This window comes from Dryobates pubescens, chromosome 1, assembly GCF_014839835.1.
Source record: "Dryobates pubescens isolate bDryPub1 chromosome 1, bDryPub1.pri, whole genome shotgun sequence".
NCBI lineage: Eukaryota > Metazoa > Chordata > Aves > Piciformes > Picidae > Dryobates > Dryobates pubescens.
In genome coordinates this window covers 24,006,802-24,030,367 of record NC_071612.1, presented here as the reverse complement: position 1 = coordinate 24,030,367, position 23,566 = coordinate 24,006,802, and the positions used below count along the sequence as shown (strand labels likewise).

Genomic DNA, 23,566 nt, shown 5'->3' with positions numbered 1-23,566 from the left:
CTTGCCTTGAAACTCCTCCACAACTCATACCTATTGAAAGCAACACAGGTAGGTGGTTATTTGTAGGTTGCTCCTAGGCATTTGAGATGGTCTTCCAAACACAGAAGCCTTTGCAGCAAATCCTTTCCAGCATTTATTTCCCTGCTGCTTGAATCCATTCACTGGATCCACAAAATGGTTTCAGCCTCTTGACAGACAACTCCTTGATACAGAATTTGGCAGCTTCAGGAGACACTTGAGAGTTTGGCCTGTAAAAAGCTTCAAATCCTTCCTCCTGCCTGTTTACTGAGATATTTTATAAGTGTCCACACAGCAAACATCAGGCAGCAGATAAAGAAGTTTCTACTTTATTAGTTTTTGCCAAATACCCAAAGTTGAAAAAAACAACAAGAAAAATAAAAGAGAGAAACTAGGACATGAACTTGAAAGACAAAAATATATAAGGTAGTTTAAATGTGTGTGTGTGTGTGTAAGAGGTTTTACAGTTATCACAGTATTGTAAATATTTCAAGTACCCTGATTACAGAAGTTGAGGACATGCATTCCAGTCATCTGGTATAGGAGAGCATGATATTAGGCAGGCCATAGTAAAACAGGCTCCCAAGCAGGGTCTTGCTGGGTCACCACAGCAAGAGCACATCTTTTTCATGAAGTCTACATGCAAAAGACTTAAGAAAAAAAAAAAAAAAAGGAAAAAATTGTGTGCAGATGAATACATTTGCCTAAGGTCTTTGTTGATTTTTTGTTTCTTTAAGAATGAAAAGGCATCCATCTGGGCTAACTCAGGAACAAATTCATTCACTTTCAGCAGCATTTAGGAAACCTGTGAGCTAAGACAAAGTTTTCTAAAGCATCACAATCCAAACAGCACATAGCACAAAATATTAATGCTACTGCCTCTGCTAGGCATACCTGGCCACACAGCTACCCACAACCATTTCCCCTTCTAAATGGGCAGTTAAAAGGTGAAAAGGGATTTGATGGAATTTCAAGAAGAATCCTTTTAACATTCACTTTCTCTTATAGACTGGTTCTGGTTAGACTGCTGACTCTGCTGCAGCAACACCAGAGAACCAGAAACAGGTACACATACGTGGACTGGGGAACCTTTTCTATCAGAAACCAAGCAGTAGCACGCCTGGTATTTACTGCTCAAACACACACAAGCCTCTTCTGTTTCTAGTTCTGAAGTAAATGTTGTAAACACTTGTTAATCTCAACAGAAGGCTTGTAGGATATTACAGTTCTGCCATGTGGATGTGTTTCTTGAAGAGAAACCAGCTCCTCAATGGAGACTTACACAGTGCAGCAGCACACAAGCATGAATAACTAATTATTCTCTTTGGTCCATTTATCATATTCAGCACTCCTCACTAGTGAAGGTTAATATCAAATGAGAACATTTCTCCTTTGAATTACTTTAAAGTTTACAGCACAGAGCACAACTCCTAAGTCAGGCAAGCTACTGCACAAGTCACTTCCTCCTTTGACTCAAGAACACAAAATGAGGGCCTCAGAAGTTTGTAGAAAATATTTACATTGTTAGTAGAATGGCAGCAAAGCAGACAGAAGGTGTAAAGATAAGCTTCTCATGCAGAAAAGGGTAATTCAGGCTCCAACTGTGTTTTTCCCCTAGCTCTAAGCAGCATCCTTTCTGACTGCTGCTGTGTACTGCACCAGTAGTAAATTCAGCCTGTTACTCTCTGCTCTCCAGCAGCACGGCAGGTTTCAGAATTAACTCAGCCTGCTCCTCTCTAGGTCCCTACCAAGCTGAACCTTTCAGAAGCCTCGTTGTACTCGGAAAGAATCTCATAAAGCTTGGCAGATACTGATCCAAAAATATGGTTTTTGCATGTCCCAAAGGTGAAGGTAAAATAAATAAATATCACTTTCAATGAGGACTTGAGCAATGAAGTGGTTGCCATCTACTATTCCCATGTTTACAGACTGCTGTTTGTAAATGCTCTTAGTATCATAGTATCAGTCAGGGTTGGAAGGGACCACAAGGATCACCTAGTTCCAAGCCCCCTGCCATGGGGGGGCTTGGATCAGGCTGACCAGAGCCTCATCCAGCCTGCTCTTAAACACCTCCAGGGACAGCGCCCCAACCACCTCCCTGGACAACCCATTCCAGGGCTTCACCACTCTCACAGTGAAGAACTTCCTCCTCACATCCAGCCTGAATCTCCCCACTGCCAGCTTCATTCCATTCCCCCTAAGCCTATCACTACCTGAGATCCTGAGAAGTCCCTCCCTGTTGTAGAAATGTAGCTATTCTAGAAGCTTGATAAGCAAGAAGAATACTTTGAAAGGAATGGTTTTCACCAAAAATATCTATGGCACTGGATGAACAGAAACTCAGGCAAAGGTAACTCACTCTGCAGTTAGAATAGAATAAACCAGGTTGGAAGAGACCTTCAGGATCATCGTGTCCAACCTATCATCCTTCTGTGAAGGGGTTTTGTAGCACACTCTGGCTAGACTGGTCATTGCATCTCACCAACTCTTCACCTTCACTCTGCTGCTCTGCACATTAAAAAAATATATTATTACTGCCACCAATACTAGGACAAAGATAAAACCTGATTTTTTGAAGGGAAGGGAGGGAAAACAAAAAGCTGCTGCTAAACCTTTAGGGAGTCAGTCAGAATTCTGGCCCTGCAGCAAGACACGCCAAAACCCCACTGTCCTTTTATTTTCTGGGAATGATGATAGAACCAGGATTTAGTTTTTTCCAGTTTTGTTATATTAAGACTGCAGGCAAAAAGGAAAAAAAAAAAAAAAAGATAAAATAGAAGCCTTATAAAACCATGGCAATTTGCTAGCATTTGCTGATAAAATTATTAATAGCAGCTTGCGTCATCAGTTCAGATAACACATAGCACAAACTCCAGGCAGCTTTTAATCTTGCCCAAAGCATCAGGATACAGCAGATTCTCAACAAGAAATCCCAGCATCAATACATCTTCCCTCAGAAATAAAGGCATCTTAATAGCTACACAATAACTCACAGTCACTCTTGAAAAAGTTTTACACTGATAGGATCCATAGAAACAATTTCCCTTAGTGACTCAGTTGTGACTGTGGCAGGTGCCCAGTATGCTAACAAGCTGTGGCAGTTCTAGGCTTATGCCTAGGAAAATTTTCCACAGATTGAGCAGAAAGTAGTAGAATGTAAATAAATTACCGTTGGATAAAGGGAAAATAGTGATAGGGTCCAAATAATCCTATTGGTCTGATAGCTAACAAAGATAGTTGTATGAACTAACTCTTTTTGGCTTCCTTGCCCTAGCAGATACTAGCTGGTAGCTTTTGCTTGGCTGTTGTCAACCCTGGATGAGCTCTTCTTGTGGCTAAGTATTCACAAGCTACTTTCTGCTCTTCTCTCTCTCCCTTTTACCTTGTATAGAGTGGGGGAAGGCAGCAGAGAAGGGAAAGCTGTTACTAGCCCCTGGTTTTGTCCAGGGGGGTTCTTGTGTTGTTTATAAACTGTAAATGCATATAAATATTGTATATTTTGTACAGACACATTGCATTTCATATTTCTAGACTGTAGTGTACTTCTAAATAGAGCTTCATATGCTTCCATCTGAGCTGGTCTGGGATTTTGGGGGGTAATTTCACCCCACAAGTAAATAGTACAGGTACAGGCCATAGTAAGAGATGATGGCCTAACTGTCAGGAAGAAGCTTCACAAGAACTGCCTTGAAGAGATTCCTGGGAAAAGTCATTCTCATGCCTCAGGCAGGGGAATGTGTGCTATTAACAGCACCTACAGGTTGCTGCATTTTCTCATTTTCTTTTCATTTCAGCTCCTCAGCTCCTTTGGTGGCTTTAGTTGCCAGGCACATCCTCCCAGGACATGAGATCTACATTCTACCTGTCTTTTTCTTTGCTTTAAGTATCATTAAGGCAACTCTTCAACAAGCGCTCTCCAGCACAAAGGGATATCTTGATATACACTTTTCTAATCACAAGTAATTAGGCCAAAGATTTATTATCTGCACTACCAAGTCACCTTCCCAGCTGTTATTCAGTATTTTGCAAGGACAGGAAATGCATTTACACTTCTTTCATAGAAATGTACATTGCTCAAGGTTTTTATTGCACAGTATAATCTACCTGAGCACCAAGGCAATTCACACTTTAAATTACAGTACCTGTCTATCATTTTCCTGAAATATAGTTAGTCAACTGAGCAACTTTGGAAGGTGTAGTTTCACTAAAAATAAAAACACCACACAACACACAAATAAATTATCTCCATTATCCAAATTATTAGAATAGAATAAACCAGGTTGGAAGAGACCTTCAAGATCATCACATCCAACCTATCAGCCAACACCACCTAATCAACTAAACCATGGCACCAAGCACCCTATCAAGTCTCCTTCTACCTCCTCAGGCAGCCCATTCCAATGGGCAATCTCTCTCTATGAAGAATTTCTTCCTAACATCAAGTCTAAACCTCCCCTGGTGCCGCTTGAGACTGTCCTCTTCTTCTGGTGCTGGTTGCCTGGGAGAAGAGACCAGCCCCCACCTGGCTACAACCTCCCTTCAGGTAGTTGTAGAGAGCAATAAGGTCTCCCCTGAGCCTCCTCTTCTCCAGGCTATTCATCAAGGTGATCTCACACCTAGAGAACTTGCTCAAAACTTCTTGGGTGGCAGTTCTGACTTTTCTGAAGCATACTTTTTTTCCTTCACACTCAAACTCTTCCAAACACTTCTTTTCATCCCCTGTCACCCATAGCAAGAGATTCCCCTTATCCCAGGTTTTATTTTATTTTCCTGTGTGCACTATTCAGGAATTTCCTCCTTACTTTACTAGTCAGTGTGCATCTTTAGAAGGAAACAAAAAAGCATGATAAAGAAGCCAAGACAACATATGCCAGAATATTGGAGTTGAAAGACAAATGCCTTCACCCACAGATTTAATCATCAGGTCACTACAGGAAATAAATAAATAAATAAAATCAGATTAACCAAGGACTAATTTTAAAAAAAATAAAAATTAAAAACATAACCATTTTCTTCCAGTAATTGGAAGATGGACCTTCCCCAAGGCCATGGCAAAAGCACTGGTGATGACTATGAAAGATTGATATATAAGCTGTTTTCCCCCCATTTCTCTTACAGATGGCAAAAGCCAAGTACAGAGGAGGCATACTGTTTGTCCAAATTCTGGAGCTATACAGGCTCAGGTAATTTTGAAGCTTTTCACTAATAACCTGTGCAAATGGTTTTCAGGAAACAGAGAAGGGCCACAGGGATGAGCAGAGAGGGCAGGAATACTTCTCCTGTGAGGACAGACTGAAGGAGTTGGGGCTGTTCAGTCTGGAGAAGAGAAGGCTCCAAGGTGACCTAATTGTAGCCTTCCAGTATCTGAAGGGGGCCTACAAGAAGGCTGGGGAGGGACTTCTCAGGATATCAGGTAGTGATAGGGCTAGGGGGAATGGAATGAAGCTGGAAGTGGGGAGATTCAGGCTGGACATGAGGAGGAAGTTCTTCACTGTGAGAGTGGTGAAGCCCTGGAATGGGTTGTCCAGGGAGGTGGTTGAGGCCCCATCCCTGGAGGTGTTTAAGACCAGGCTGGATGAGGCTCTGGCCAGCCTGATCTAGTGTGGGGTGTCCCTGCCCATGGCAGGGGGCTTGGAACTAGATGATCCTTGTGGTCCCTTCCAACCCTGACTGATACTATGACAGAACACTACCAGCTACAAAAGGAAGCATCAATTAAAGCAAAAAGTTAATTTCCTAATGTATCTTCCTGCTATTTCAAAATAAGTCTTTGTATGCTGGACCACACAAAACAATCATCCTGGAGAACACTTCATTAGTAGACATAACCTTACAGTTTTAAAGGGAGATTTCTGTATTTCTGGTTTGGTCAAAATCTGTGTGAATTGATAAGCATAATCTTAATTATTAATTTAAAAGAGTTCAGTAAAGGATGATCACAGAATGCTCGAGGTTGGAAGAAGACCTCTGGAGGTCCTCTGGTCCAACACCTCTGCTGAAGCACAGCCAAAGTCAGCCAACCAATGCCACATCCTGACATGTATCAAGATTGGTGTGGCCAGCAGGAGCAGGGAAGTCATTGTGCTCCTGTACTCAGCACTAGTTAGGCCACACCTTGAGTACTGTGTCCAGTTCTGGGCCCCTCAGTTTAAGAAGGACATTGAGAGTCTTGAACATGTCCAGAGAAGGGCAACGAGGCTGGGGAGAGGCCTCAAGCCAAGCCCTACAAGGAGAGGCTGAGGGAGCTGGGATTGTTTAAGTTGGAGAAGAGGAGGCTCAGTTGCTGTCTACAACTACCTGAAGGGTGGTTGTAGCTAGGAGGGGGTTGGTCTCTTCTCCCAGGTGACCAGCACCAGAACAAGAGGGCACCGTCTCAAGCGGCACCAGGGGAAGTTTAGGCTCGAGGTGAGGAGAAAGTTCTTCACAGAGTCATTCATCATTGGAATGTGCTGCTCAGGGAGGTGGTGGAGTCACCATCCCTGGAGGTGTTCAAGAGGGGATTGGACGTGGCACTTGGTCTAGTCGTGAGGTCTGTGGTGACAGGTTGGACTTGATGACCTTTGAGGTCTTTTCCAACCTTGGTGATTCTGTGATTCTGAATGTATTGCAAGGATGGAGACTCCACAACTTCCCTGGGCAACCTATGCCAGTATTTGAAAACCAGAAAATTCACTTACTGTGAGAGCTGTCAGTCTGTGCTCATGATCTCTCACCCTGTCACTGGGTGCTACTGAGAAGGGCCTGGCTCCTTTATTTCATCCCTGCAGATCCATACACATGTATGAGTTTCCCCAGAGCCTTATGTCTTCCTGGACACAGAGCCCCAGCTCTCTCAGCCTCTTCTCATATGAAAGATGATCCAATTCCACCCACATCTGCATGGCCCTGCACAGGACTCATTCCCCTATGTTCACAACCCTCTTGCAGTGAGGAGCCCAGAAGGAGACCCAGTGCTGAGGAGAGAGGAAGGATCACCTCCCTCAACCTAATGGCAACACTCCTCTGAATACAGCCCAGGAAGCTGTTGCCAAATTCTCCAAGATGGTGTGTAAGGAACCTTTGCCTTCAACTCCCACGAATCTAGGGGAGAATGACACCAAAAAAACCCCAAGACACTCCAGTCTAATGACCATTTACAAGCTGTAGCAATAGGATTATAACCACAAAGTTACCTGCAGGGTAACTTTCTGACTGACAAAATATCTAAAACTAGCCTAGCTTAAATAATATCCTACAGTGAAGTACTGTCTGTGACACGATGTGAGGCTAATAAATCCACAGATACTTCAGACTTTTGATAATGATACTGATATTCCTCATCTTCTGTGTGGTAAACAGTATTTACATGTGAGGTAGGTGTCACCTGAGATTCAAAGCTCCAGGGAAGTGGCAGTACCTTGTTAAAGAGGATAAGAGTGTGCCACTCCCTAATGTTCACTTTATGTACAGATTAACTTCTATTGACATTCAGATTTCACACAAACTGTGAGACACAGAGCAACTGCAGAGTCCAGTAAAGGGCCACTAAGATGATGTAAGGGACTAAGTTATTTCTCCTGTGATGAATAGCTGAGAAACCTAGGCCTGGACCAAACGGCCTCCAGAAGTCCCTTCCAGATTCAACCATTCTGTGCTTCTGTGAAGCTGTCAGAACTTACACATTTTAGTTTTGAGTGATTGAGAAAGGGCCTTTGACACATCATTCATAAAAATTAAGGCTACACTACTTCTCCAGCAGAGTGGCAAGCAGAAGGTGAGATGGCAAAGAAAAATAACACCCCATACCTGCTAAGGCACTCAACAGCCCAGAAAATGAAACTAATCTCTCAACTGAAATGAATGTAGGGTCATCCCTTTTTGTAGTACAAATATGGCTTTCTGAGGCTCACCCTTCCTTCTTCTACCAGAAGATTTTAGCATACCTCACATGCTAAAAAGATAGCATCTCCTTATTCCTGACAACATAAGGAAGAGCAGCTTAGAAGTTGTTCCAGTTACCAGAAACTATAAGCACGTTACCTCAGGAAACTTCTCTTAGAACAAGATCACTCACTGATAACCTCAACCAAACTCAAGGTTATACATCCAGAGCATATGCATAACTAAAAATTTCACCAACTGCCTTTGCCAGCTCTCTGCTTGTTGATAGGAGCCAAGCTCCCTTGTAGCTACCAGAGAGTTCCCTGCCCTCTGTACAGACTCCTCTAAGATACTCACCTGAGCCAACGCAATTTATTAGCCAAAGCACTCCTAAAACAGCTCTCTGCTTTTCATTCCTAACCTAGATAGGATTCCCTAAGTAACACTTCACTGCACACACATACTCTTGCCCACTGTGCTCTTCAGCTCTTCTTCCCAAAGTCCACAGCTGTATGCCCAATATACCTTGTTATGCCATTAGGCTCCCCTCTAGTAATCCACCACTTGCAACACAGAACAGCAGGTCTCTCAGGGAAGAAAATAATGCTCCTACCCAGACCTCGTATGTACACCTTTAGTACTGTCAATGTGATTTTAATGTTAAGACTTCCTTTATTAAACCAAAAATTAAATACATTTTATTCAAAGCAATCCAGGTGTGATCCTTACTGAAGAAAACTCATTTGTGAGGGGCCAGAGGAAAAAAACACCACACCAAAACATAGATGACAAAGGCTCCGCTTCGTTTTCCAATAGTATTTTCCATACATGGAAAATATTTTAAACTGCATTTCTGAAGAGTCAGCAAACTATTTCTTGAGAAATCAGCCACCTCCAAACAAGCCTCTTTTCACTTGTTAATGAGAGCACTGCGAAGTAGAAATGCACTTTGCCCACTGTTAAAATATGAGCTTACGATGTCTTGTCCTAAACTGCCTAAGATCAGCTATAACAAAGTCATTTAATCCAAGGAGAAATCATGCACTGAAAGGACAGCCAAAATTTTAAGTCCCAGAATGATGACTTGATTCACAGCTTACTCAAGTTAATGAAAAGCCTCCCAACTCCCACATATTTCAGCAGGTTATGAAACAGGTCCTGCAGAGGAGAACGTTCCAAGTCGCAAACAGCAACGCCGTATTTCGATACCCAATTGCCACCCCTGCCTACGAAGAAATCCCTGGTGCAAAATAGAGAGCAAACACCATAATCCCACTTTCTCATTTGAAAAATGGCATGAAAGAAGCAATAATAGAAAGTTACTGAAGAGAACTAGATTGTTCCCAGCTGTTATCATAAAACACTACAGCTGTTGGTGTCACTGCAGCTAATAACCAGTTGCACTTTTCCAAAGGCTGTAACACAGTATGACCATTGTAATCTACATCAAACTGGAACCTGGCAAACATCATGGAAAAAAAAAAAAAAAAAAAACTTAAAAAATTGCTCAAATGCTTATTTTGATTGTTTAAATTTCTCCCCATTAATTGTTTCTGGAGTTTGGTGGGATGGGAAGGGATTTTGTATGAATGGCTCTGCATTCAAATTGTCGATCCTGTGTACACTGCTCACAAAATGATTGTCAATAAAAAAGGTACTCAATTACCAAAATTGTCCTCTCCAGTGACAAAACCAGAATTCAGCCAAGAAAGCCCAAATCTGTTGTTGAAAAGAAGCGTGCTGAGCAAATACTTTCTCAAGTCTGAAGTGGATGATGAAACATCTTTTCTCGGGAGTCAACAACAGGGCCTGATCTAAAAGCTTTTCATTGTTTTGTTAACAGCACTAGGCATGCACCAAATCAGAGTTTTTCATAAGGTTTCAAAGTAAATGCAAAGAAAAGGTTTGAATGGGGGTGGGAGGAAAACATATACAGGCAGAAAGAATTTTCAGATATAACTCTTTCTACTAGAGCATTACTCCTTGACAGATGGAGATAGAGGAAAGCATGCATTCTCAGATAAAATCTCCACAGAACCTGGAATATGCTATTTAATGTCATACACTGAGTATCATTCCCTCTCCTACCCTGTGCCTTCCCATGCAAAACCACCCATATAGAACTACAGACCAGAAATAAGTCACAAGCTCCCGCACTGCCTTTCCTTTTCCCTCAAGCTAGCAAGGTAAGCAGATCACTAATTTTAATTGTGACACTTTCTCTACTTTGAGGACAGAAAAACAAACAGAAAACCAAGCACAAACACACACACACACACCCCACCCTTCCAGAATAATTCTAAACACTCCAGGAAGATTGCCACCTAATCATACACAGCATACACCTGTTTTCATAGGAGCAAATCATAGTATCAGTCAGGGTTGGAAGGGACCACAAGGATCATCTCATTCCAACCCCCCTGCCATGGGCAGGGACACCCTACACTAGATCAGGCTGGCCAGAGCATCATCCAGCCTGGTCTTAAACACCTCCAGGGATGGGGCCTCAACCACCTCCCTGGACAACCCATTCCAGGGCTTCACCACTCTCATGATGAAGAACTTCCTCCTCACATCCAGCCTGAATCTCCCCACCTCCAGCTTTGTTCCATTACCCCTAGTCCTATCACTAACTGAAATCTACAACCTGATATCAACAAATACAACCACAGGGCGGGGAAAAACCAAAACAAACCACACACAACAAAACATCCCAATCCAAAGAAAGAGAAATAACTGTTGAACTTGTATTAATAAGCAAACACATCAATGGAAGACTCTTCTTCTCACTTTGAGCCATCAATTGAGACTGCATTTATTTTCAAATTATGGTTACCTCAAAGCAAAGTTCCCAAGTTGTTCATGGTTTATGTGGCCACACAACTACTTTAATTCAGTATAATTCAGTTCTGGGCCCCTCAGTATAGGAAGGATGCTGAGTTGCTGGGAACATGTCCAGAGAAGGGCAACAAATTGGTGAGGGGTTTGGAACACAAGCCCTATGAGGAGAGGCTGAGGGAGCTGGGGTTGCTTAGCCTGGAGAAGAGGAGGCTCAAGGGTGACCTTATTGCTCTCTACAACTACCTGAAGGGAGGTTGTAGACAGACGGAGGTTGGTCTCTTCTCCCAGGCAGCCAGTACCAGAACAAGAGGACACAGTCTCAGGCTGCACCAGGGGAGGTTTAGGCTGGAGGTGAGGAAGAAGTTCTACACAGAGAGAGTGATTGCCCATTGGAATGGGCTGCCCGGGGAGATGGTGGAGTCACCGTCATTGGAGGTGTTCAGGAGGAGAGTTGATGGGGTGCTTGGTGCCATGGGTTAGTTGTTTAGGTGGGTTGGATTAGTTAATAGGTTGGACGTGATGATCTTGAAGGTCTCTTCCAACCTGGTCTATTCTATTCCATTCTATTCTACTAAGATATCACTATGAGCAAGTTCTTTTTTTTTTTTTTTTTTTTTTAAAAAGGAAGTCCTACATTCAAAGACACTTACAGAAAACCTGAATTAAAAATTAACATCTAATCACACACTGAAGTAGGCCAAAAACCTGTAGTTTGCATTCTATTAATTAAGTCTATTGAACAATGCCCAGGGTGAGCGCTAAAGACTACCTGCAGTTGTCACATCTGCAGAAACCATTCCCAACACATGTTATTTTCACTATTCCAATCAGAAGTTCAAAGTGCACTTCCTTTTCTAGCAAGTATCATGGCAGAATTTGCTCCACAGCAGGTCAGATTTACTTTTTTTTGCCCCACTCCAATTCTACACTGTGCAACAGCCAGGATGACTCAAGGGTAAGTGTTTTTACCCACGTGAATCTGATGCAATAGGATGTCTAAGCTGCATGCCTCTGTAAGATGGGATGGAGAAAAAGAATATGGTGTAGAATACTGGCATTGTTATACCCATACCTCTCTTCATTAGTCCATGTTTAAACCCATTACAGCACTTCTCAATTTTAAAAGCCCTGTAACACATCAGACTGCAATTATATTAAGCCATATATCCTTACCTGAAAGGTGGAAAAGTAACTATTATTATTGGAAGAGTTAATGTAACCATATTTTAGCACAGATTTCCTTTCTTTACCACAAAGATTCTGTACACTCTCATTGCAGACTAGGTTCTGCCCCTTTTAGGCTTAGAGTTTAAGACGAGAGTTTTAAAGTTTACTCATATGTGAACTTCAGTTTGTTAAAGTTTTTCCAACCTCACCAAATCTTATCTTCCACTGCCAACTAACTTCCACATCTGGTTGCAAAGACATCAAAGCATGAGTGCTTACTGCTTCTCAAATTAACCAAAACACACCATCTATGCTAGCCCTCAGAGCTTGTAGCAAACTACACGAGTTCGAACCAACAGTTGCACCGCGAATATTCACCATTACTGCTAAGCAACCTGCAAGCAGCAGCTGAATTGCAAAATAGAGACATCCTTCTGTGACAAGCTGGATAGAGCTGGAACAGCACACTGATAGTAGAGCTATTCACTGAAAAGAAAGCTACAGTCAGCAGCTGGCTGCAGCATTACAACATCGGTCTGAGAAGCAGCAGAATATACTTCCCCTATTCTCATGTGCTTCCCCAGGCACCTACAGATGCCTCTAAATTCACAGACTGCACTGAGTTGAGAAAGATCCTCAAAGGTCATCTTGTCCAACCCCCCTGCAGTGAGTAGGGACACTTTCAACTAGATCAGGCTGCCTAAGGCCAGAGCAAGTCTGATCTTGAATGTCTCCAGGGACAGGGCCTAAACAACATTCCTGGGCAACCTGTTCTAGTATTTTACCAGTCTCATCGTGAACAACTTCCTCCTTGTGTCCAACCTAAACCTACCCTACTCCATTTTAAAACCATTGCCCCTTGTCCTATTTCTGCAAGTCCTCCTAAACAGTCTAGAGATGTACCATATTCAGTGAGCCTCTTGCATTAGGTTCACAGAACCAAATCACAGCTACCGGGTTGCTCAACATACTTAGCAGTAAGTATGAGAGCAATAAAGACAAAAATTTGCAGAAGTGTATGAAAGGAATAGCCAGGAAAAGAAAGGACACAGTGAAACACAAGAGGAAGAAAGTATTAAAAATAAAACACCAAGCAGCCATAACTCACCAAAACCAAATAGAACCTGCAAATAAGTTCAGTACAGCACAATTTTATTTCCAAGTAGAAAGGATTTTGAGTAGCAGACAATCCTCAAACCGAATGTTTTCAAATACACCCCAAAAAGAAAGAAGGTCACCTACCCCATAAGCATGTACAATGGTGTTGGACTAGATGATCTTTTGGAGGTCCCTTCCAGCCCCTGCGATTCTGATTCCCAGGCACCCAGGAATTAAGGTCTAAATAAAACACCATTTTTGACTTTCTGTGCCTTTCAGCTCTGCTTCTTCCCCTCTCCAGCCCCAAACAGACACGGTACTAATTGCAAACTGGATGTAGATTGTGTTGGCATCGTGATTCCAAGTTAAATAAGCAGCCATGTTCTCCTCACGCAGCAGTGTTGCCATATCAACACTAACATGCCTAACCTTGCTTACAAATATAGATATCATAGTTGGTTTAAAAAGCACATATAGGACTGCCAAGGAGGTGTTATTTCAACAGTAGCGGCTTTCTGGTGGAGGAGTAAGTAGAGCAGGAATAAGTCATTCGGATTTTTATCTTTAGATGAAAAATTTACCACCATAACAGTTGTTGTCTCCCTATTTCTCCACATATTATCTTCTATCTCTTCCTTCCTTCCATAATTAAAGGAAAACGCAAGAATGTCCATGGGGTACAACCTCCAGCAATCTGAATCTACAGCCAGAGCGGCAGGTCGCTCTGTGAGCTCAGCGCTTCACCAGGAACTGGGCTGCACATCCGCTATGATAATTTTCAGAACCAGGATGATAGTTTCCACCATTATTGATTGAGTAGCCATAAAATGACCTTTTATGGGGGAAGTCAACATAAATGACTGATTATCAGAACAGGAAATGACTTAAGTTCTCAGCTGAAGAACCATTATGCAATTGTAACTTGCATTTGACGGCTGAAACCACATAGAAAACACTGTCAGAAGGCACCTGTTCATGAAGAGGATTTGAAGTGGCTTTCACTTCAGAAACTTGTGGCTTCTTTTATGGCATGCTTGATAAAAGTGTTAAGCAGTATCTCTGCATCTTGAAATACTCTTAAGGAAATAACTTGCCTCCACATTCTTAAAAGTTCTGAAGGTGGAACTATTTCCCACTATGTGCTGCTTCAACATCACTAGGAAGCCTTCGACAAATTAATATTCATCTTTAAATGGAGTACCAAATTTAACTTATGGTCCTGCTTTTGTATTTCAAGTAGAAGCCACTCAGCAAAAGAGAAGACATTAGGAAAAAAAAAATAATAAAATTACTTTGGAGTGTGCAAGCTACAGGTACTAATTCACTGACATTATTCAGAACTACTTTTGACAGGAAATCCCTTTGGAAATACCAGACGAGAAGGAATGTGACAGGTCCTGCAAGTCACAGGGCAATAAAATAATAATTTGAAATATCAGGTAATGTAAACAAAGGTAAACACATTTTGTATTTAATTTTCCTACCATAACCTGCACAGAAAAGCAAGCACAGCCAGGCAACATCATTTCTAAGGGGGATACATGCGATGGAATTAGATACCATTCAGTTCAGGAATTGAGAGGAAGCAACTGCTCCCTACAACATCCCCCTATGGAAAATGACCTCAACTGGCTCATATTTTCCAATCAAGTTAGATGTTGATAACATCCACCATGAACTAATCTTTCAAGTTTCTCACCACCACCGGTATGAGAAGCACCAGGTTCAGCCAAAGAGAGCAGGTAACCGAAGACAGCTTTAGCCAGTGTGGAACTGAGAACTATACAAAAGGTTTTTAACACACACAAAGCAATTTCACTCCTCGCCTCATAAAAGTCCCAAGACCAAGCACACTCAGCAAGCCACTCTCACAATACAGAACATAAGAAAAGCTTCCCATCTACGCAGGGCAGCATTAGCTCCAGAAGAAAGTCACCCTTCAGCACAAACACAATTTTCCCCCCACGTGCCTATACAGCAAAGGACTTGTTTTGCTAAAGATCTTATTTACAAAATGATCTTAATGACTAAGAGGTTCAGCGAGTTCAGAAATCAAAATAAATCACCAGCTTTATTACACAAGCTTAACTGTCAAGCACTGTACTTTGGTTTTGTTTCAGTTTCCCATCACTACACTGACAACCCTTTCTGAGTTTTATATGCCCATCACATACACGTACAGCCTTACACAGTGTAAAACATACACAGACTGCAATTAGCCAAGCAGCATCCAGCTGGCAGAATCCACTGGTCTTTAAAGTATTAACTTAGTTTTGACCACAAAATAAGAACAAAGCACTTACGTATAAGAAAAAAAAACCCTGAGCCAGCCTCATTTTCTTTCCCAGGTAACCATAAAGCCTATGCAAAAAAACATGCAGCTGTTTTCTGCTCTCAGCTGCATCTCACATGGTTTGCTTCACAAAGCTACCAAGGGGACCTGCAATTAGTTACCAAAGCTGAGGTGGAGGAACATGAAGGTGAAAGGGGATGAGGGAGAGCAGATAATCCCCAGCTGTACAAGTGCCACCCTTCTCACATAGCTGAAGGTGGATGGTCTACTTGGGAACAGTCCTTTAGCCCAGATGGAGGCTTCCTCTGAGTGAGGGAGCACATTCCTAATTAAGTGCTACGAGGATAAATTAAAAGAACAATGGAGTCAGCTTTCCTATGCTAGTTGCAACAGCTACAAAGCAACTCCGTCATTTCCCTCATGAAGACCAGCCAGATAGTGAACCCTCAGAAGAGCACAAAACCATTTACTGTCAGTATACAGCTATAACTATCCAAGTAACACTGGTCCTTGTCATATTTCCCAAAGCTCAAATTTACACTAAAATATATATACACCAAATTCACCAACACTGCTGACATTCAGATCACAACACCACCACTCAAAAAGCTCTGCAGAGCAGCCCAGCATGACACAATACATCTACGCTGGAAAAATTGCACTAGACTCAGAGAGACACCTGCAGTACACCAGTGCAAGATTCCACACTGAAGCACAAGCCTTTGGCAAATAGGAACTCTAAGCTTCACTACTAACTCATATTATTGACAGCAATTTTGCTTTTCATGAATCTGAAATTAACGCTGATGGATAACTTATCGATCATAAGCTGGCATTCAGATTCCACTGCAAACAACAACGAGCCTGAGCATTAGCAGACCATTAACGATGACACGGTTTGCAACTCAGAGACAGCAGAGAGCAGTGTCTGGGTTTTTTAAGGTGGTGTCAATTGTTGATATAACTGTAGATACCTCCACTCACAACAGGAAAGGAGACTGCCAACATCAAGGGTCACAAGCCACTTTCCTTAATAAATAAATCAAAACACCCAAATCACTCAGAAGCACATAACCATCTGACCTGCTCAGATGAACCAAAACAATGTCTGTCTCTAGCTAACAGCAAGATTTCCAAGAAATACTGACTTGACTTCTCAAGGCCACTTCTGAAGTTTTTGTTTACTAATAGTCTGCTTTGAAGCAGTATTTCTAGAAGACAGTAATGTAACACTGAATATTTTGAGGAGGTCAAGTAACACGATACACAGCTTCTCCCTCCAGGTCAATGGGGTTCAAATCTTACTCTGTCAGTAGTGACCAAGAGCTGTTGACATCAGGCAGCTGTTAAGTGACCCATGAGGAATGAGCTACTATCCTCAGTCCAGTTTTTCCTGGACAGGTATCCCTACCTTCACAAGAACAACCAAACTGGCTGGCAAGTCAGGAGTTAAAAAGGATTGTCCTGAAGAAGGACAAGAACTTAGAAGACAGTTCTGTCCAGATGAAGGCTGTGTCATGCCTCCAATTAAAAAAAAAAAAAAAACAAAAGCTAAGAATATCAAATTTGAAGTACATCAAATTAGCATTTGCTGCAATACTATGTTGGCCTAAGCCTTGATCCTGCAAACTTCTGAGGATACCAGTGTGTACAGATAATCACATCTGCAGTCAACAAAGAGGACCATAAAATACAGGGAGTAAAGGCAATTTTCCAATTTGAATCATAACACACACCTTAAGGAGATTAACCCAAATAAAGACTTCTGGAACTGGAAGTGCATCCTCTGGATTCACACACCTTTCCTTTAACTCAGCAGAAGGCAGTTTTGTCAACTTTAAGAAGAGTTAATTTGCTTTTGAAAACATTACACACAGGCTTGAATTTCTTCTTCCCAATGCTCACTGCAAGGCAGTGTCAGATTCAAACATTTCATTCCAGCTCTCAAATGGAGTTGTGTACAAGCCACAAAACTCTCACCGGGTGAGAGAAGACCAGGGCCTTACAAACTTGAGGGGCTCCTAAGCCTTATAGTTCTAGGAGAAGTGGAAAATTTTATTCTTTGTTCTTATCAGTTTGAACACAGTTCAGACAATGAGCAAAGCATAATTGAGTGAAGCGCTCACCTGCAGAAATACTCCACATCTCGGTACATTTGAGTTGAAGTATGAGTAGACAGAGGAGTGGGGAGGAGGGAAGCCCACAGCAACCCCTCAAGAGAGGCAGCTCTCAACCACTGGCAATCTGCATGAAGCTGCTGGAACCATAACCTCCCCAAACCCACCCTGCTGTTATGTAACTGTACCGAGCCAGGAAATTCACCAGTCAGCCCAGAACTGCCGTCAGGAGACATCTCCTGTTGTGCACCAGTAAAACACAAAGGTTTTTAAATCCTATGCTAACCCAAAGACAATTAAAAAATAACTAACTAAATAAAAAACCCCACCAAACACAAAGGCAAACAGAAGAGTTTCATCCAAAGCCTGTGTCCATATGCTAAAACCATTTCCTTTCCAAGTAAGGTTTTATATGCTATTCTAACTTAAAAAAAAATACAAAGTTGTTTTCCTAGGTTGTATCTCAGCAAGATCAGAATATCTGTTTTTCTCCTCTACGACAGCAAGGCTCTCCCAACTGCTTGCATAGGTGCTTACAAGGGGGCATTATTTACTATTTTTTCCTTCTTCATGTAACACTGAAAGCCTGTTTCAGTTATTCACCTTAAGAAGGTCCAAACCATGTATACATGAAAGAAACAAAGTGATCTTTAGCCATCTCTATTTTTATTAGGGCAATTTTTTTTGCTTAGGCTACTCTTTGAGTTTCTTACACGACCGCCGACCCATAAAGCAAAGAATAACCCTATTAAGGGTCAGTTTATTGTGTACTACCCTCTTCAGCTGCTATTTTAAGAACTTAGAAGGATTTTGGCATTTAATAAAGGATAGAACTAGTTAAACAGATCTTCCCATCTCCAGTGAAACACTGACAGTATGAGGTAATGGTTACCAGGTGCAACGGATGGCCAGGGAACAAGCATGTTCTGCTCTTTTTGTTCACTTCCGAGTCTGACCAAGTCGATTTCTAATTTAGTTGCCTCAAACACCTGAAAGCACCGTTTCTAAGGCAGCTTAGCAGCGTGTGTAGCTAGGTATTTTTGTAAAGCATCCCCCGTGTGAAACACGCAAAGCAAAAAAATGAAAAACACAGAATACTGACAAAACACACTCGGATGCACCGAAACCATCGAGGGCTTTGTAAACACACATCATTCCTGCTCATGATGACCACCCATTTAAGCCAAAGGAAGTTCTGCCACAGCAATGATCATAAGTGTTTGGTCATGTGTTAGGACAAAGACAGATTTTTTGGTAAACAAAGGCATCCCATAATCACAATGTAGTGTTCCCAATGGGATCAATGGGATGGTCATTTCTTGTTTCCACAGAAGGTAAGCTTCAGTTAACGGGAGCTGTTCCAGGCTTCAAAAGCCTACTCTTCTTGTGATGTAACAGAGTGACTACTTCAACAAGCAGTAAATATCCCAGCTATTAGGAGGAAAAGGCGAATTCCCAAGTCATTCTTTTAAAATTCTCCTTGTGCTCGTAATCACATTTCTGACAACATCTTAAAGACTACAATTTCATTTGGAGGGGAGGAAAAAAAAATGAAGTAAGAGAGCGAAAGTCGTAAGAACTGTACAGATAAATACAAACGCAGTGATTCTACACCTTTTGGAATAACATTCACATTGAACGCTTAGTTTTGGTGTACACTCATGTAAATACAAAAAAAATGCAGATTCCAAGGCCATTTCAATTTCCAGCCAGCTGGGTTCTGGAAAGATGCATACTGCAGCCAGGATTCGTGCTTTCTACCATAACACTACACTGGTACGGGGCTGATAACCTAACCTTATACACTATCTGCTGCCGATAGAGAAGGGAAAATAAACACACAGACACAAATAAAATTAAAAAAAATAACTAAAAGAAATCCCTAACCGAACCAAAAGCCCAGACCACTGAACACAGACGCCGCAAGAAACGTCCCTGTGCAGTGCAAAGCAGGCACTGCCCAGTAAATGAGCCCTTGGTCTGTACTGCAGGGCACAACGTGCTGTTAATCCCAACTCTAATTTGTTTACACGGCCGAGGTTCGCAGCACACGCGTACCTCCGAGACCGAGCAAAAATCATGGAGCCGCGCCACCCCCACGCACGTCTGCACGCACACGCGGGTGCACGGCCACAGTACGACCGCTGGATAGCTTCACATCCACGCAGGCCGGGCCGTCAGCGAGAGACGGCGATGGAGGAGGAGGAGAAAGAGGAGGAGGAGAAAGGAGCAGCCTTCACCGCCTCCCACAGTGCCCGCGCCCCGCCACCCCCCTGCGCCCACGGCCACGGCCGCCCCCAGCTCCCCCCCCCCCCCCCCCCCGCCCCGAGTCGGCATCCCCTCCGCGGGGGTGGCCCTGCAGGGAGCAGCGGGAAGGGGAAGCCGAGCAGTACAGCCTCTTCCCTCGCAGAAGGGTTTGGATTTGGGGGGAGCGGAGCTCCGGCTGTGGGCGCGGGGAGGTTTCCAGGCACCCTGCTGCATGCAGGGAGCCGAACGGCAGTGACAAGCGGCGGCGCAGCCTGCGGGAGGGGGCTCCAGGGAGCGCAGTCCAAACGAGGAGGAGGAAGAGGAGAAGGAGGAAGAAGGGATGCCCGGAGGAGCAGGCGGGCTGGGGGAGGGGGCCGAGCCCTGCCCCTCTCTCCCCCAGGCACCGGGGCGGGTGAGGAAGCTGGGGCTCCCCCTCTCTCTCACGCCAGCCCTGTGCAGCTCCTTCAAGGCGGAGAGGGGGAGGCGGCGCGGGGGAGGAGGGGGATTGCTGCAATGTAGCGCCAGGCGGGCAAGCGAGGGAAGCCGCAAACCCTCCACCGGGGCCCGGCACAAGCCCCCGGGCCCAGCCCACAGCTTATAGCTGCCGCGCCGCCGGCAACCCCGCGGTACCTGCCTGGGGCAGGGAAGGGGAGGACGGACGCGACCCCAACCGGGGGCATGGCGGGACGACCCGGTCGAAAGGGTGGCAGGGGCGCAGCACCTACCTTTCACCACCCTGTCCGTCGTCGATAACTTAGGATCAACGGCCTTATGCTCCGACATGTCCGGCGGCCGGGGAGGCGGCGGGGCTCTCTCCCCTCGGGCAGGGCAGGCGCGGACTGAGGCGGCGGCCGCCGCTGCGGTCAGGGCTCGGGCTCCGGCTCCTCCGCTGCGGCCGAAGTTGCCGCGTCCCGCCGCCGATCGCTGGCTCGGCTGGGCTCTGCCGCGCGGTGCCTTCTTCCTTCGTCTTCCTCCACCCCCGTCCTCCTCCTCTTCCTCCTTCAGTTAATTATTGCTCTCTTTCAATCACGCCTCCGGGCTGCTTAGGACGGCTCGCTCTTCCTGCCTCCCGCTAAAGACCCCGGCGACAACACCCGCGGCAGGCGGCTGTCAGGCAGCGCCGGCAGGAAAAGCCGCGAGTGGACGCGGGCAGCAGGAACAGCCAGGTTGCACACGCAGCGGCCAGCCCTGAGCTTCCTTCCTCCGCGCCGCGCCGCCGGCTGCTCCAGCTCCTCCCGCCGCCACCGGCCGCGTCCGCCGCCGCCCTGTAACGGGACCCGAGCCCGTGCCTTGCCCCCCGCCCCTGCGGGCTCTCTCCCCTCACTCACACCGACACCGGCCGCGGCCCCGCCGCTGCACACGCTCCGCGGCGCAGCCCCCCCGCCGCGCCGCCCGGCCCCGCCCTCCCGGCTCCCCGCTCCCCTGCGCAGCCATTGGCTGCCGCCGATCTGCCAATCACTGTCAGGTAGCCCCTCCCCGCCCGCGCCGCCGCACCGCCCAGGTGTGCCCACCCGCACCGCAGGGACCAGCGGCGCTCCGCCGCGGGGCCGTGGCTCGGCGGGCGCGCAGGTACCGCGAGGCCGCAGGCAGGGCTGGGCAGCTCGTCTGTGGCCGCCACTTAGTACTCGCTGTACCTACGGCGGCTGCCCGCCGGGGAGCTGTTCCCGTGGCCACGCCTGCATGCCGGGCCGCCTTGCCCGTGGTACGGGGGTCGCGGGCAGCCACCGGGCCCCGGCTGCTCCAGCCACCTGCCCCGAGGGGTGTCAATCCCGAAGTCTGGTGTTTACGCCGCGGGCACAGGCGCAGCCGACCTGCACGGAAGGGGAGCTGCTTAAGTAACAGCCTTCTCTCAGGGGAGTTGCCGATACAGCCCTGGCAAGAGACTCGCCGCCCCTAACTGAGTGTCTTGCCCGGCACACCTGGCGCAGGTCAGTTAGCCAAGAGGGCTGGCGTGGATCGCAGCACTCGGCCTTGAGTCCCATCCAGCCCCACTGTTTCCTCAAACTGTCCAGCAATGACCAACGCAGTGGTCAAATGTCAGATGTGAAGGGTTTGTTGTCTTTGGTTGAAAGATAACAACTCCGTGTTTCTTTGGCAATTAGAAATTAATTTACACCTGTGACCATGTTCCCCACCGTTCCAGACAACGTACGTATTGTTTGGGGCTTGTCTGTACACACAGCTGTTCAGGAGGGGCTATTCCTGACTAATTTCATGACTAATTTCCAGAATAAAGCTGAGCTGTTCTGGTTTAGTTTAACACCCAGATTTAATTAAAGAGGAAAATAGGGCACACCTATTCTGGAAGAGGGATGTTTGCAGAGTTGTGTAGATGAGCCAAAAATCAACAGACACCTAACCTGGCTTCCCATTTCCCTCCAGGGTGATGTACATGTTGCTTGCTTAGTAGATACTACTGCTTTAGAAATCCACAAGGAAAGTAAGATGGCAGTTATGACACATATTCACTGCTTTGAGTTGCCTGACATTTTTAGGGGACATTTTGTTGGCTGGCCTTGTGGTATTTTCACTGAATATGGGAAGACATTGCATGCAACTGACATTCAGTACAGCAGCATGAGTTCTTAGCTTGTTCCAACATCTGTGATGAGCTCCATGTGGTATGACCACCCTTTTGTCCCACGACCCACACCCAAACTAGCTGGACAGCAAAGTTCCCATGTGAAACTCCTATCACACTGATAATGCAAGAGACAGAGCTCGTGCTTAAGCAAGGGCATTCCATATATGCCCAGACAAATCCTGAAGCCCATGATAAATATGCAGAAGCCTCCCCATATGCTAGGTGTATTTCACAGAGTGCCAAGTGTGCAGAAGAATCTGGTCAGAAAGCAGCCTATATATTCGCTCCCACTGCCAGGAAGCAGTGCTTAGTGGCACTCAGCGCTTGGACACCGAAGGAGAAGCTGCGTGTTAGGAATGTAGTACGGCCAAGAGACTCAGGTATTGCCTACACCTTATGGGCCACAACTTCACAAGACACGGAGGACCAGTTTGGATTTGTCCTTCTGTGACTGCAGGCTGTTTGCATGAGTCATGTGGATTCTTTTTGATAGGCTGCAGCAACAGAGACTCTGGGGCTGTCCAGCCTTTGATTGCTCGTGCATTAGTCACAAGACAAGAAGACTTCAGCTCTGATTTTTTTAACAAGAAAATACTATTGCTGTTGCTGCTATATAAGGACATTCACTGTCACAACTCCAGCATGTTCTGAAAGCTATCTAGGACTTTATTTTTTTAACAGTGTTCCTCTGCTTCTAAGTTGTCATTTATAATATGCAAGCCAGGCTAGGGAAAGTTCTTTCCCTAGGGACGAGTTCCTGTGTGACCTGGTATAGGTGATCCTGCTTTGGCAGGCGGGTTGCACTAGATGATCTCTTGAGGTCCCTTCCAGCCCCCGACATTCTGTGATTTTGTGATTCTGTGATTCTTAATTATGCATCTGTTGAATGCATTTAGTTTTCCTTTCCACTGAGTTTTCAGATAAGCTTTCATAAGACAATGGTGAGTACCACTGCCAAATACCATCTATCATGCCATTTCTGCAAGGTATGATGTGGCCAGGATTCAGATCACAGATGGTATGGTGCAGTCTTAACCCCATGATGGTTTTTTTTTCATTATCATTCTTAAAATCCTTATACTTGCTGGGAGGGAGGGAAAATAAAAGAGAAATCACCAAACACTGTATTTATTCTCTCATAACGGCCACAGACTAGAAAAATTCTGTATTTCAGGTCTATGTTAGTAGCGAAGGTTGCATAACTATTCCTTATTACTTAAATCTGTCCTGCCCCCCCATCTATACAGGTGATCCTTCACCTTTTCCACACAAAGGTTTCTTTTTCATGTTAGATTGCTTTTTCTCATTTAACAGTAGAAGGAGAACATGAAGATCACATCT

General features: G+C 44.8%; 1 protein-coding gene across 2 annotated transcripts in view; it reads right to left on the bottom strand.

Annotated features, from left to right (window-relative positions):
* PPP3CA (protein phosphatase 3 catalytic subunit alpha) overlaps positions 1-20,995 on the bottom strand; it is a 232,509-nt gene extending 211,514 nt beyond the window's left edge. The window contains exon 1 of one of the 2 annotated variants that reach the window (XM_054162977.1): positions 20,367-20,995. In XM_054162977.1, coding sequence (XP_054018952.1) covers positions 20,367-20,424 — 58 coding nt within the window. In that variant the 5' untranslated portion in view covers positions 20,425-20,995. The remainder of the gene's footprint in view (positions 1-20,366) is intronic. The other variant, XM_054162981.1, reaches the window with a different exon arrangement.
* Between the last annotated feature and the right edge of the window lie 2,571 nt (positions 20,996-23,566).